Source organism: Anser anser, assembly GCF_964211835.1.
Source record: "Anser anser genome assembly, chromosome: 3".
NCBI classification, from domain to species: Eukaryota; Metazoa; Chordata; class Aves; order Anseriformes; family Anatidae; genus Anser; species Anser anser.
In genome coordinates this window covers 47,990,860-48,004,124 of record NC_139722.1, presented here as the reverse complement: position 1 = coordinate 48,004,124, position 13,265 = coordinate 47,990,860, and the positions used below count along the sequence as shown (strand labels likewise).

The window sequence follows — 13,265 nt, the reverse complement described above, 5'->3', positions numbered from 1 at the left end:
TGAGGTAAATTTAGTTCTCTACTCTGAGAGCTGAGGGGAAGAAATAAATGATACCTATTTTAAATGAAATTTAAAGAAGAGCCTGAGGACATCTTGGTGTACAATGAGACTCATTTTCCCCCCACCTTTGGAGTTTGTTTATAAAGTGTTTTAATTTTCAGGGAGTCTAAAATTGAACCGTAGGTGAGGTTCGTGTCTAATGTTGAGCTAGTGGTTTAAATGACCACAGAGCTGCAAACTGGGTGTGCTCAATTAGTTAAAAGGCAGCTATCAAGCCGTGACTGCACCGTGATCATTACGAGCACTTGGACCCTGGTCCTCAGGTACAGGACAAACCTGTGGTCTTCAGAAAGTTTAATAGTTTTTTTTGAGAGCAAGATGATCACCTCAAAAGTTCCCGGTACCTGTGGAGCAGGGCATCTTGAAAGTAGCAATAACGTGCAGCTTTATCCAATTATATCTGGATATTTATGTAGCTGTGACAGTTAAAAATACAGTAGATCTCCTGAGTAGGGAGGGCTAAGAAATACTAAGTATTCTGGAATGTGTCATAGATCAGGTAAGTGACCTCAACCAATTCCTTGAATCTCAGCCATTTAACAAACACGGGTAAAGCTAGCAATGTTCCTGTACCTTGCAGACATCTGCATACCTAAAACATAGTGCATGAGAGATGCTTCCCTTCTATTGTGGTTTAACCCCAGCAGGCAGCTCGGCCCCACACAGCCACTTACTCACTATCCCTGGGTGGGATGGTGGAGAGAATCAAAAAGGTAGAAAGTGCAAGACCTCATGGATCAAGACCAAGACAGCTTGCTAGGCATGGCAAAACCGCACACAAGCACAGCAGAACAAGGAATCCATTCGCTGCTTCCCATCGGCAGGCAGGGGTTCAGCCACCTCCAGGAGAGCAGGGCTCACCCCGCGGCATGGCTCCTTGGGGAGACAAATGCCATCACCCCAACGTCCCCCCTGCCTCCTCCTTTCCCCCAGCTGCTGTCGCTGAGCACGGCACCACAGGGTGTGGGACATCCCTTTGGGCAGCCTGGGCCAGCTGTCCTGGCCGTGTCCCCTCCCAGCTCCTGGAGCACCCCCAGCCTCCTCGCTGGCCGGGCAGCACCAGGAGCAGGAGAGGCCTTGGCTCTGAGCGAGCACTGCTCTGCAGCGACTGAAACATCCCCCATGTTATCACCCCTATTTTCGTCACAAATACGAAGTACGGCATTGTGCACAACAGGCAGTCTTTCAGATTATATTTAATTCTTCTGGGTATAGGTTGTACTGGGAAATGATGAACAAACACCCAGAATCATCATACGTATTTGGAGACAACTATCTTTTGGTGCTGTAGCAAAACCAGGAGAGAAAGTCTGAACTGAGTTGTCACAAAATCGCTAATCCTGAATGACAAGGATGTGTATAGGTGTGAGCAATCCCTTGTGTTTATCTCTGCTGGGAGACTTGTGCATTCCATTACCCTGTGTAGTCTTTTAAAATACCTGTATTCCGCATTGGGGATTTTTGTGTTCAAAGTAAAGCAAATGAAGGCTTGCATGGATGTTCTGAGGAACAGGTGTGAGAACTTATGTCTTAGGGCCCTGAGGAAGTACACTGAGGAAGACAGCTAGCACAGAGGTATGGCAGAGAGGAAGAAATCTGCTGCAGTGCCAAGGACCAGATTGATAAGCTTCTACTGTGAAATGTGTTTTGTGTTTTGTTTTTAAATTTTTTTAAAAATGTGGGTTAGCTCCCATGTTTCCTAGCAACAAAAACTACCCTCTAAGATCTGGCCAAGCTAGATACAGTCCCTCAGTCACTATGGGATGTGGGGAGAGGATGAAGTCCAGGTGTGTGTCCCACTGAGAGTTTTATTCTGCTCCTCTGCTAGGGCTTTTGTGGCTCCATTTAACTCAGTTTACCGTAGAAAAACCTCTATCAGTCACAGATGACTAAAGCCTGCCAGTTACTTGAAGAAGCTTTCAGAAGACCTTGTAGCTTCAGAAGAGCTGGGCCTTCCTGCTCTTTCTTGTTTATGTCTCGTACCAAGAGAAGGTGGAGTATAAAATCCTTGTTGTGTTGAAGTTGGTTGGAGCCTTGCCCTTAACTTAAACATGGTGGGCTGAGGGTGGTGTCTCAGAGAAAAGGCATATGCTCTGAGGGCTCATGAGCTTTTACTCACATGTTTCAGAATGATTCATGCTTTATTCTGTAAATTGCTAATGCTTTACTTTCAAGTCTGCCTGTAGATAGGCTTGAGTGGTGGTTATGGGTCACTTTGAGATCAACATGCATACCTGTTAATCTGCAGGGCGCTGAAACTTACGGTTGCCATCTGTGATGCTGAAAGAAACCCAAAATGGCCTTGCAGGTCTATTTTTCAGCTAAAGCTTTGGCAGCCCATTCAAATGTGTTCTTATTTATTAAGTGGGTGCATAAGCATATTGTACAGAAACTAACTCAACTGTTTCTTCTTATGACTACATAGTTCTGTCCTGGCATATCTTCCACCATCAACATTTCAACCTACGTCTGTCAAAACATGTTTGTACACTGGGACACTTAGCATGCTGTAGCTACTGCTGCAGAAATGAAAGGTCAGAACTGGTATAAGTAATTAAGGTTAGTGGCACAGAGGGCTCAACATTTCAGTGAGGATTCAGTGTTTTTTTCCTAAAACTATTTCATAAGTTTTTAATATGCATGGCATTAGTTTGGCTCTCGCAGTGTTGTTGTGAAAGGTGCCAAAGTAAGCTAGCTTTTGGAAGGTATCAGCGTATGGATTTTGAAAAGGTTTGAAAACTAGACCACTTCTATTAAAGAGATATGGTTGAGCTCAAAGCATTAACAAACAGCTTCTCTAGCCCAAATGTAGCAGTTGAAGAATTTTGTTCAACAATGTAGTCATCAAGGTGGACATCGTCATCTTCTAAGAGAACTGGGCAGTGCCAATGATAATCCTTTACACTTGCTTTTAGCACTGACTAGTGCTTCCAAATGTGTCCATCCATCTCTGATGCTGAGGCCAAAAGGGTCAGGTTGGAAAAGGCAACCATCCACATGTTTGTTATTTAGTAAAATAAATCCCTTGCCTGATGTGGATTGTAGGTATGCTGCAGAACAATTAACGAATTTAGGTGTACCTGAGCTTGAAAAAAAATGTGAGAACAACCCATCTGCCCATTGGTATTAACTGAAAATAAACTGACCCTGTGTGTTGGAGAGTTTTCAGATGGTAAACCTATAAAAAAAATCCTGTGAGTCTGTAGAGAAATTGCTCAGTAAGCAATTCACAGTGTCCAGGATCAGGGTAGGCAATATAGTTGGGTGAATTGCATCCTAAAGGTGCTTATTTCTGCCCATTGTCTGTAAAGGGAGCCTACAGCAATGATGTCAGCCTTAACTTCTAGACATGCGAAGCTGCATGCACACAATCTTAAAAGCTTCAAGAAAGTGCAGAGGCATGCAGGATGCTTTTCTCAGAGCATGAGCAAAACCGGAGAGGCTGACTAGCAAAACAAACTCAAGGGTAGTTGCAGTTCTCAGTGCTGATCATGGGACTAACAGACTCAGCTTGCAGTCAGAAATAGCTCTTGTTAATAATTTAGCGTTGTTTTTGCTTGCTATGTATATAAATGTTGGTTCTTAAGGTGTCTTCTTTTCTTCTGCTCTTTTGTCTGCTTCGATTGTTTTGTTATGTTTTGATTTACACATTTCTATGTAGATTGCCTTACGGGAAGTTTTGGAGTCAGTTAGCAAGGCACCAAACCAGTCCTAACAAAAGCATGCCAAAGAAGCTGTATTCCTAAATCTCAGAGACAAAAAACATCTCCCACTGTATTCTCATCTGTTGTTTTCACCTTGCTGAAAGCATTCAATTTGTAAATGAAAGGGGTGGTGATGAAGTTAATATTGCTGCTTCCTAGGCAAGTTCCATAGCAGAAATCCTCAGGTAAGCCAGGAGCCTTACCCCTGAGCAACTGAATCGTTTTTAAGAAAAGAGTAATATCTCGTGTACTTCAGCTTAATGAAAACATCCACTAAATTGCAATGCTTTGTTAAAAAATTAGCGAGGGATTAAGGTTCATCACAATTTAATTTTAAAATAAAGACTGCCTGAAAGGTATTTTTTGCTGAATCAGAGCTACATGTTATATACATTTGAGGTAGATCTGACAGTATCTCAATCCATTTTGTGAAACTTTATCAGGAAATTTCCAGTGTAAAACTGGACATTTTAGTCACAGACGTTACTGATAATACTAACAAATTCACAAGACCAGATTCTTACTGCATGATGTTACTGTAGGGATGTTATTTTTTTAATTCAGATTTTTATTAATAAACCAGTTATACATGTGACTGTTGGCAGATTTGTGCAACGACAACGTAATGAATATTTGAAATGACTGCATATTCTCCTTGTGTGTACAGCTAGGAATGGTTCTATATTTCAAAACCTGTAATTGGATATAACAAAGTTATGAAGTTTATTCTCTTCTCCAGTCTCACTTAAGAGGTTGAAGTCACTCCAGAGCAAAAATTACACAGCAATAAAATTTATAGACAATCTTATGTTGTGCTGTATCTTATTATTTCAGGTCATGGCTTCATGGCTGAAATTTCAATTAGTGTTGTACTCTGGGGCTTTGGCTCAAAAATTTACAGATTTAGGCTACAAACTCATGAGGGAGTTGGAAAGCCTGGAAAAAAAAAAAAGTAATTTCATTGGTGGTCTTTGCGGAGTAGTGTTTGTCACAAATTCATATGGCTAGAAAGTCAGAGTAGTTAAATTTTTCTGGTTCTTCAGGAACAAGCTGAGAGGAAAGCAGACTCCCTGGACCTATTAGGATTTGAAGGTCTTCGAACTCTGGGGGATCATGATGGACCTGAACTGTATATAAAAGCAGAGACAGTTCAAGATGCTGTGCTTTGCAGAGTAATGAGTTTTGACCTACAATTCAGAAAGAGCTTGTTATCCTTGAAGTAAAGAGCACAGGATATGTCTTTGAACTTTGTTCTGAAACCTGAATGCTCGAAGATGCTTTTAATAAGGCTGTGGTCAGTACAACTCAAATCACTTGGTTTTATAAGGCTTTGAGAAAAATGGAAAGAACTGTTAAAATGTGAATAATATAAAATAGTATAAGACAGAAAACGAGTCATTTTTTTCTTGCTTCTGTTTTATTTTGTCTTTTCCTCCTGTGTTGGTATTTTAAACTTCCACACCTCGCAGTGCTACTTTGACACTGCAGTGTGCTCCAGTCAGTCCTGCCTCATTTTTCTTGCTTATTTGAGTCCATCTTTTTTGGTTTTGATTCCAGTAGATAAGACGTTGTCTAATGCTGGTACCCTGTCTATGATTTGGTTTTCCGGTTGCACTTTTCAGGACAAAAGTAGCATATACGTGGTTGGAAGAAGGCAATAACCACAGCCTCACTTCGTGCTACAAACAAACAAAAGTCCCTCCTTCTATCCTTTTTTGTTCTTGACTTTTACCCTTATTTGTATTTTGCCTTATTTGTATTTGATTTGCAAATTAATGAGAAGAATTTGAAATACTTTATTACAAAGTAGGGTAACCAGTTTCTTAAATGACAGACAGGCTAGGAGGGAGGAAGAGGTTTCAATCTCTCTCCTGTGTGCGTGAGTAAATAGATAGTGTCGTGCCATATTAAGGATCCAAATCCAGTGGTTCAGGAGATGGGAAAGATGATGTGACAAGGTATAGTCTAGGAGAACTGAAGACCTTAAGAAGTCATACACTTAACAGGATAGAAAGATGGGGACTGAAGTGAAATGATGAGGAGAATTGCAGGGAGTCTTATAGAAACTGCCTGGCCAAACTTTTGTTTTTAACTCTAGCTTGGATTTTCCAAAGTAGAATTTAAAAAATTGGCATTCCATGAAAAAGTTCCCATTTCTATGGTTTGGGTTTTTTTCTGTAATTCTTTTGGGGAAAAAATCAGTACGCGAAAAGTTTGGTGAAGCAGCAGCTCTCGTTCCTGCACAGCTGCGCATCTGAGGTCCGCAGCTCTGCAGGGGCTCGGGACTGTCAGGAGAGGCATAAAGGAAAGGAAGTTCTGCAGTGCCATTTGTTCCTGGGTCTGTATGCCAGGCTGAGGTCACTGTGCTGTGTCCTGTCCCTCCTACTATATAGTCTCAAAACTGCTGTTTAAAAACGTGGATTTCTTGAATAAGCAGGTGTTGGTTTGGTGTTCTGTTATATTTTTTTGGGGGGGGGAAGGGGAGGGTCATTGTTTTGTTTGGTTTTTGAAAATGGCATGTTTGAGAACATCACAGGGCTCAGAACAGCCCTTTCCTTATACTGAGTAAAGCTTGGTTACAAGGATAGTCTCCTGAATACTGGCGGTAAAACCAGGATGAATGGTAGCCTCTAGGTTCTATACTTACGGTGAAGTACAGAATAACATGTCTCTCTTTTGTTATTAGTTTAGCTTAAGTCTACATCATGATGATTTGAATTCTGCCAGCAATACTTATGGAAATACATGAAAATTAAAACAATTTTTTGGTGGTCATTTTGTTTGGTCTTTCTTTCATTGAAATATATGATATTTAAGAACAATACTGATGCATAAACTAAAAATGCAAAAAACTCTGGGTTAAACCATTTTTTATGTCTGCATAAATGTAAATCTACATGGTTAGTGCATGTCCAAAGGATGTCAGCTTTTACGTTTGGATTCATTTTTTTGGTTTCAGAAGGCGTTTAAGGCTTTAAGAGTTAAATTTGGTCAATGTCAGAAGGGTTGGTGCTTTTTTTTTTAAGGTATGCTAAACAATTTGAGTCAGCTCTTACCTGATCTTTCTTTTGTGCAATTTGTGCAAAAAAATCTGTATTTATTATGTCTTTGTTTTTCTTTTCCACACTGTGCAGAATGGGTTGCCTGTGTGAGGTCCAACTTCCTGGTTTTGTGCTATCTGCATGATGTGAAGAATGTCCTGCAACTTCATGATCTAGCTACTGGTGCACATCTCAAGACTTTCCCACTAGAGGTTGGCAGTATTGTGGGATATAGTGGTCAAAAGAAGGATAGTGAAATATTCTATCAGTTTACTTCCTTTTTATCTCCAGGTAAGATTTTTTTTCCTCTTATGTATTGTTCCTTTTCCTGGGGATTTGCTTTCTGTTGTTTAGTATGTATTAGGTACATCTAAGATGCAGATAAAATTGCTTTCCCTCACCCTATCGGCAACCTGAGCACTTCAGCACGTACCAGTGGAGAAGTCCATGATCTGTGAAGCCTAAATAATGTGCCAGCTAACATTTGAGATCTGTATTCAGAAACTACAAAAGACTGTCTTGTGCTAGAGATGAAGTTCTAGCATTCTCATTGCTTCATACAGCAAAATAAAAGTTTACAAATGGTGTTGCAGCGTGTGCTTAGTGTGACTGCTGCCACAGAAGCACTTCTCACCTGAAAAAGCAAGTTAATTGTGCAGACAGTGAATCCTTTTTAAAGCTATCCTATGTCCCAAACCAAAGGTTCCTCTTTCTTCTTCCAGAAAATACATGTTAAATTGAACAACAGCTTTAGTTGGATCTAAGGAAACTTACAAATTTCCCAGTCTTGTCTATATCCTTGTTTCTACTACTTGTTCTTCTTCTACTTGTTTAAGCTCCCACTAGCTTTAAGGATGGCAATTTGGGTTGCATCTTACTTACGAAAATGAACAACCAACTGGAAAGGACTTTTTCTAAAAACAATATTGAGGCATATTTCTCACTGTATTTCGTAATTCATGTTTTCAGAGATTCTCACGTGATTACTATCATTTAGAGAGAAAAATGAGGGTGTAAAGAGGTCAAAGCAAAACTAATTAAAAGCTTAGAGTCTTCGAAATAGCATAATATAGCTAGATAGGTATTGTTTTGTTGAGGTTAATACATGGATTCTAATTACAGAGAGGGAAGAAGGAGAACTAAAGTCCGTTGCAAATAGGAATATATCCTGAAGGCCATCTTCATTACGATAGCATAGGCCTGTGTTGAGAGTTTTCCTTATCAAAGTGGTATTCGTTCCCCTACTGTTACATTCCATTTTTCCAAAGTGGTATCATTCTGCTCATTGAGTATAGAAATAGGTAGGTTTGGCATGACTGTAATGACAGGTTTGACCTCAGTACAGAGCAAAGCACAAAATGTGGTAGTGTTAGTTGCAAGATGGAATCAACTTTAGATCTCTTGCACCATCCGTATTTAGAATCCAGTAGTTTTGTTTGTGACTCTGGCATGTTTATAGATGTGCAAAACTTATATATAACCAAGCCTTTGATTGCTTGACATTATGAAGAAATGCAAACAAATCAAGAACTTTCTTGGAAGGTAGAATGAGAACTAATATTAGCTTGTGGGAATTCAAATAAAAATTTTGAATTTTAACTCATACTTTCATTATGAACTTGAAGTAAATCAGGAGATAATATAGTGCAGGAATTAGAATTAACTTACAATAGTGAAAACTAAAATAAAGTTTTCTTGCAATGTTCCTTGTATTGTGTTTAACAATAACAGTAAAAAAACACTTTATCTTCTAAGAGCAGTATTGATTGTGTACTGTTCAGGAAAGCCACGTTACCGAGTGGTGTTTATTCCCAACAGAGAAGTACTTCTATTGCTGCAGTCAGATACAAATGACTTGAAGGAAAAAAGGCCAGTATCCCTGGTGTACTACTTTGAACTTTAAAAGGGTCATCTTCAGAGCAAACACGGGGATTTAATGCTGGGATTCCCAGTCATGTAATGATGTCACTGCATTAACAAGAGATACAAAGCTAAACCCCCTGCATGCTAGGTTATTTTGGAATCTGCTTGGACTTTTTGAACGATCTCTTACTTTAAACCTGACATACATTTTTAACAGTAACAGTCGGGTAAACTAGATGGTAAAGCTTCATAGCAATGCTCACTTGCTGCTGCTTTTATAATCCCATACTGATAAGTTATTTTGAAATCCATCCTTTGTAGTTTTTAAAAGAACCTAAATGTTGTTGTACAATTTCTATGGTTTGATAAAAGACTAAGGTGAGTGTCTCATAATGACTTTTGAGTATTTCAGTTTTCAGGTTTGAAGGTAATGCATCAGATGATTCGTTTGACATAGGGAATACTTCACATAAGATCAGAGAGCATATGTCACTTTTAATTAAGACACCAGGACAGTTATGATTGTTGTCTCAGAAGTATGTTTTCTAAAGAAAAGAAGATGCCTTGATCTTTTATGGAATCTGTTTTGTAAAAGATTTCAAGAGAAAAACAGCTTATTTTTTTCCTTTTTCTCTTCAACTCGACATGGAGAAAGAACTGGGAAACTTTTCTAGTTTTCATAAATTAATGTCAGTATTAATGACAAAACATTGAGTTAATATCTGTTTTTTGCCAAAGTACCTGGGTGCCCACCCATTGGAATGGGTACACATCAGAGCTATAAGCTATGAAAAAGCATTTCTCTGGAGTAGAGGCAAAGCCAAAGTCTGTTAACACTTGGAAAGTTTTCAAGTCTAATTTTTCCAGCTAAAACTGATTGTTTCCTACAGGTGGAGAAGAAACAGGTCACATCTACCGCATCTTAGGACTGCTTAATAGATGTATTTTAGAATATGCTGAATGACAGTCGTATTTGTCACTTCATTTTCAGAAGGACCAAAACCATGGAGAAAGTACATTGTGCATTGAAAGACACTGCAACACTGCTGTGTCATGTAGAGTATTGCATAAAAATGGCATAGATGGTAGTATAAAACTGTAATTAAGGGGATGATACTCACAAAAGCTTTAGCCTGGAAAGGCTTGTGAAGTATTGCTTAATTATTGCTTGAATTGGGATTTAATGTGATCTTCATCACAATTTTGAAGAACATTAGTAAAAGTCACAAAAATTCTTCCTCTGATAGCTTTGTGATGCCATTTATGCATAGCATCCTTACTAGCTGTCATTACAACACCTTAGTTTTGGGGTGCTGTAAGAATCCCCTTTGTACAATCCTATGAGGCAAGAGCTGCCCAAAGCATTTCATAGTATGTGTGTAGCACACTTAATAAATATTGCTGGATTATGAAAAATGAAAGGACTTCCTACACAGTTGTCAAGTTGAAGTCAGTATATGATAAGAAAAATGTATTTACTTCTGGGTTTTGTTTTGTTTGGTGGGTTTTGATTTTTTTTTTTTGCTCTGTCTCCCAAACATTCAATAGTTAATAAAGGACAGGATTCACATAGGGAGAGGAGAATCTTTAGCCAGAATCTCTAGCCTCTTCCAGAGTTATCAGTAATCATGAATGATAAGATGATCAAAAATGTTCTTATAACATCTGTTGTATAGTTTTGCTGTCTTAATAGTTAGAGCACAGCTGCATTACAAAATGGCTGTACGCTAGTTTTGATAGATTTGGTAGTTTTTCTAGAAAGGATTGTGTCAGATTATCAAAATTATGTATCTAGCATAGCAGAAAAGAAGCATGGTGATTTTCCTATTATCTCATTGTTTGTACAACCAGAAATAAGATGTTTCCAATTCCTTTAAAAAAAAAAAAAAAAACAAAAAACTTTTGAACAGCACTCAGATCATTGCAATTAGTTGGAGAGGAGCTTGAGGACACTCTTACTCTTGCTTTTACACCTAACTTCATCCCAACTTGATGGTTTAGATAGTTCACTTATTCATATCCCACTCTCTGTGGGCCAGAAGTTGCTGGTCTTACAAGCCTGTGCCATTCATCTTAGTAGTCTCTGCAGCTGCTAAACATGTGGAGGGGAAGAGCCCCAAGATCTGTTTTAGCTCCTGGCTTGCCAGCCAGCCAGCAATGGCTGCTCTGACTGATCGATTAGGCAGATTTTTTTCTCCTTTTCTCCAAGTGCTTAGCATGTACAGAAAATTCACCATGAAGTAGCTTTGCTTTGTGTAGCAGAGGGACCTGGAATCTTGAAGAAAGAGGAAGGGAACAAATGGAGGTAAAATGTATGGCAATAAGGAAAGGGTGAGGAAAGCAGACCAGGGAGGTAATTTTTAGGTAAATGTGTGGAGATACATACGGATAGATAGATAGATATAATTTTTTTTAATTGACTAAAACCTTTATCAGTGGAATAATCAGATGAAAGTTATAGGACTGGTCCTTGGTTAACCTAAATCTTCCTACATTTCTGCTAGAATGCGGTATTATTTGCACTTGCATAAAGTTAATGTTTTTTCCTAATGAAAAACAAATAAATCTGACATATTGATGCTTAATACTTATAGTGAAATATTTGAAATAATGAATAAAGGACTTCTAAAACTTTAGATTTTGACACCATAAAAATCATCTTTGCCACTCCCTGAAAACCATTGTTAGCTATTCTGCCTCCTCTGGGCAGCAGTAAAACAACTGCCCTGCCTGTGACCAGCTGGTATGTTTTCCGTTTTCACATCACTTTCTGAATCCTTATGCGTAAGGGAAATGCTGCTTTAATGCCTATTTGTATCTGTCACCCCGCATTAGTTAAGTTTGCTAGGCACTTTGTGACACGTGCGATGAAGGAAAAGTATTCCTAGCAGATTAGAGTGGTCCTCCTTTTATTCCCCTATTAATTGACCATTATGGAAAAAGGCTTTATCAGTTATTAGAAGTATTGCTTTTTGTCTGTGTTTCTTTGCCAATCTGTATCTTTGATTTTCCACAGTCCATAAAAATGATTTAATGAGGCAATTAACTTGTATCAGATGTGTCCTCACTATTTCATTTTTCAATATAATTTTTATAGCCATAACCTCTGTAATACTTTCAGGAAAACAGAAGTAATTATCTAAAAGATACACAATATAGCATTATTTCAATCAAGTCTTGTCCACCTTGGTTAATTTTATTACAGTGAGAATTTCTATAGAGGGCTTGTTGCCTTCAACTTTTAGTGTTCTTTTCCTTAATACACATTTAAAATTCTGCAGAGACCATCTGGTTTTAAAGCAGAAAAACCAGAATAATTAACATTGCGGGTAGTTTTATATATCATATGTATCTGCACTGTATGCATGAATCGTAGGATTTTGTAGTATGTTAACTAGTGTGCAAACACGACGTTAGCCTGAGCCCCTTTCCTAAAGGTCTTACCCTGTATGGCACGTGTTCAAGTGTTACCAGGATTGATTGACAGAATAGGTGACTTGGTCTAAATACAAAATTATTCTTGGCCAATTACACATCTGTGTAGTGTCTAGACTGCTACAGTCTCTGTGATTCTGCCTCTGTTGCAGTCTGAAAAAGTACCTTAAAGCCTAGAAGTTTTATACTGCTCATAGAGAGAAATTTTCTCATGTGCACAATCATTTGGAAATCATAGGTGCAGCTCAAGCAAGCCAAATTGCCTTCAAGCCTTCAGGATCAGGATGTAACATAAATTGTTGTAGACCCAAATTCTGTTCAGTCTCATAGGTAACCTCTGCTACTCTGCCACAATTTCAAGGAGATGCCCAGCTCTTTCCATTATCTAGGGTTCTGTTTGAATTGTAATTTAAAAACACCATGTTATAGAGAGAAAAATGTTGATTTGAATAAAATTCTTGGTGTATTTATTCTCAGGCTGTTGGCTATGGAGGAGATGTTTTAAAGTGGACTTCGTAATTCTTTCTTCCAATTTTATCATTTTCAAGAAAGGTTATGTAACTTCATTAAAACATTTTTTTTTGTCTGTTTAACCCACTTTGAATACTGACTTTGGGCAGCCAGAATTATTCTGTCTTTATGGAAAGCCTTTGCAGCCCTCTTAGATGAAGTGCATATATGTATATGTTAATGTATTTCAACTGAAAGAACGTATCAGGAGCTACTGTTTTTCACACTGCTGAGTTACCTTTGCTTTCATTACTCCATCACAGTGCCTCAACCAGCATCTTTTTAATGATGCCCGTACACTGAGCTGACAAAGCTGCACTCTGTTATAGGTATTATTTATCACTGTGATCTGACCAAAGAGGAACTGGAGCCAAGAGTTTTCCGGGAGGTGACTGTGAAAGGATTTGATCCTTCGGTTTACCAGACAATTCAGGTAATAAATGTGAAACCTTCTGTCTTCTTTTAATCACTTACATAAGAGTTTAACAAAATTGTGCTTGGCTGAGGGTGAGAGTGCTTTCATTACCTGCTGGGTTGCAGGTCTGTGTGGGAAGCGTAGTGCTCTGAAGGCATTGCATTACGTTTTGTTAGAGATTGGAAGATGATCCTACAAGTAACCAAGCAGGCGTCTACTGATAAAAGGCATTGTGTT

The 13,265-nt window shown here is 38.6% G+C and overlaps 1 protein-coding gene across 2 annotated transcripts in view; it reads left to right on the top strand.

The window, feature by feature from the left end:
• PREP (prolyl endopeptidase) overlaps positions 1-13,265 on the top strand; it is a 102,899-nt gene that overhangs the window by 53,158 nt on the left and 36,476 nt on the right. For both annotated transcript variants that reach the window (XM_083829576.1, XM_083829577.1), the window contains exons 9-10: positions 6,899-7,096; positions 12,943-13,046. In XM_083829576.1, coding sequence (XP_083685702.1) covers positions 6,899-7,096; positions 12,943-13,046 — 302 coding nt within the window. The remainder of the gene's footprint in view (positions 1-6,898; positions 7,097-12,942; positions 13,047-13,265) is intronic.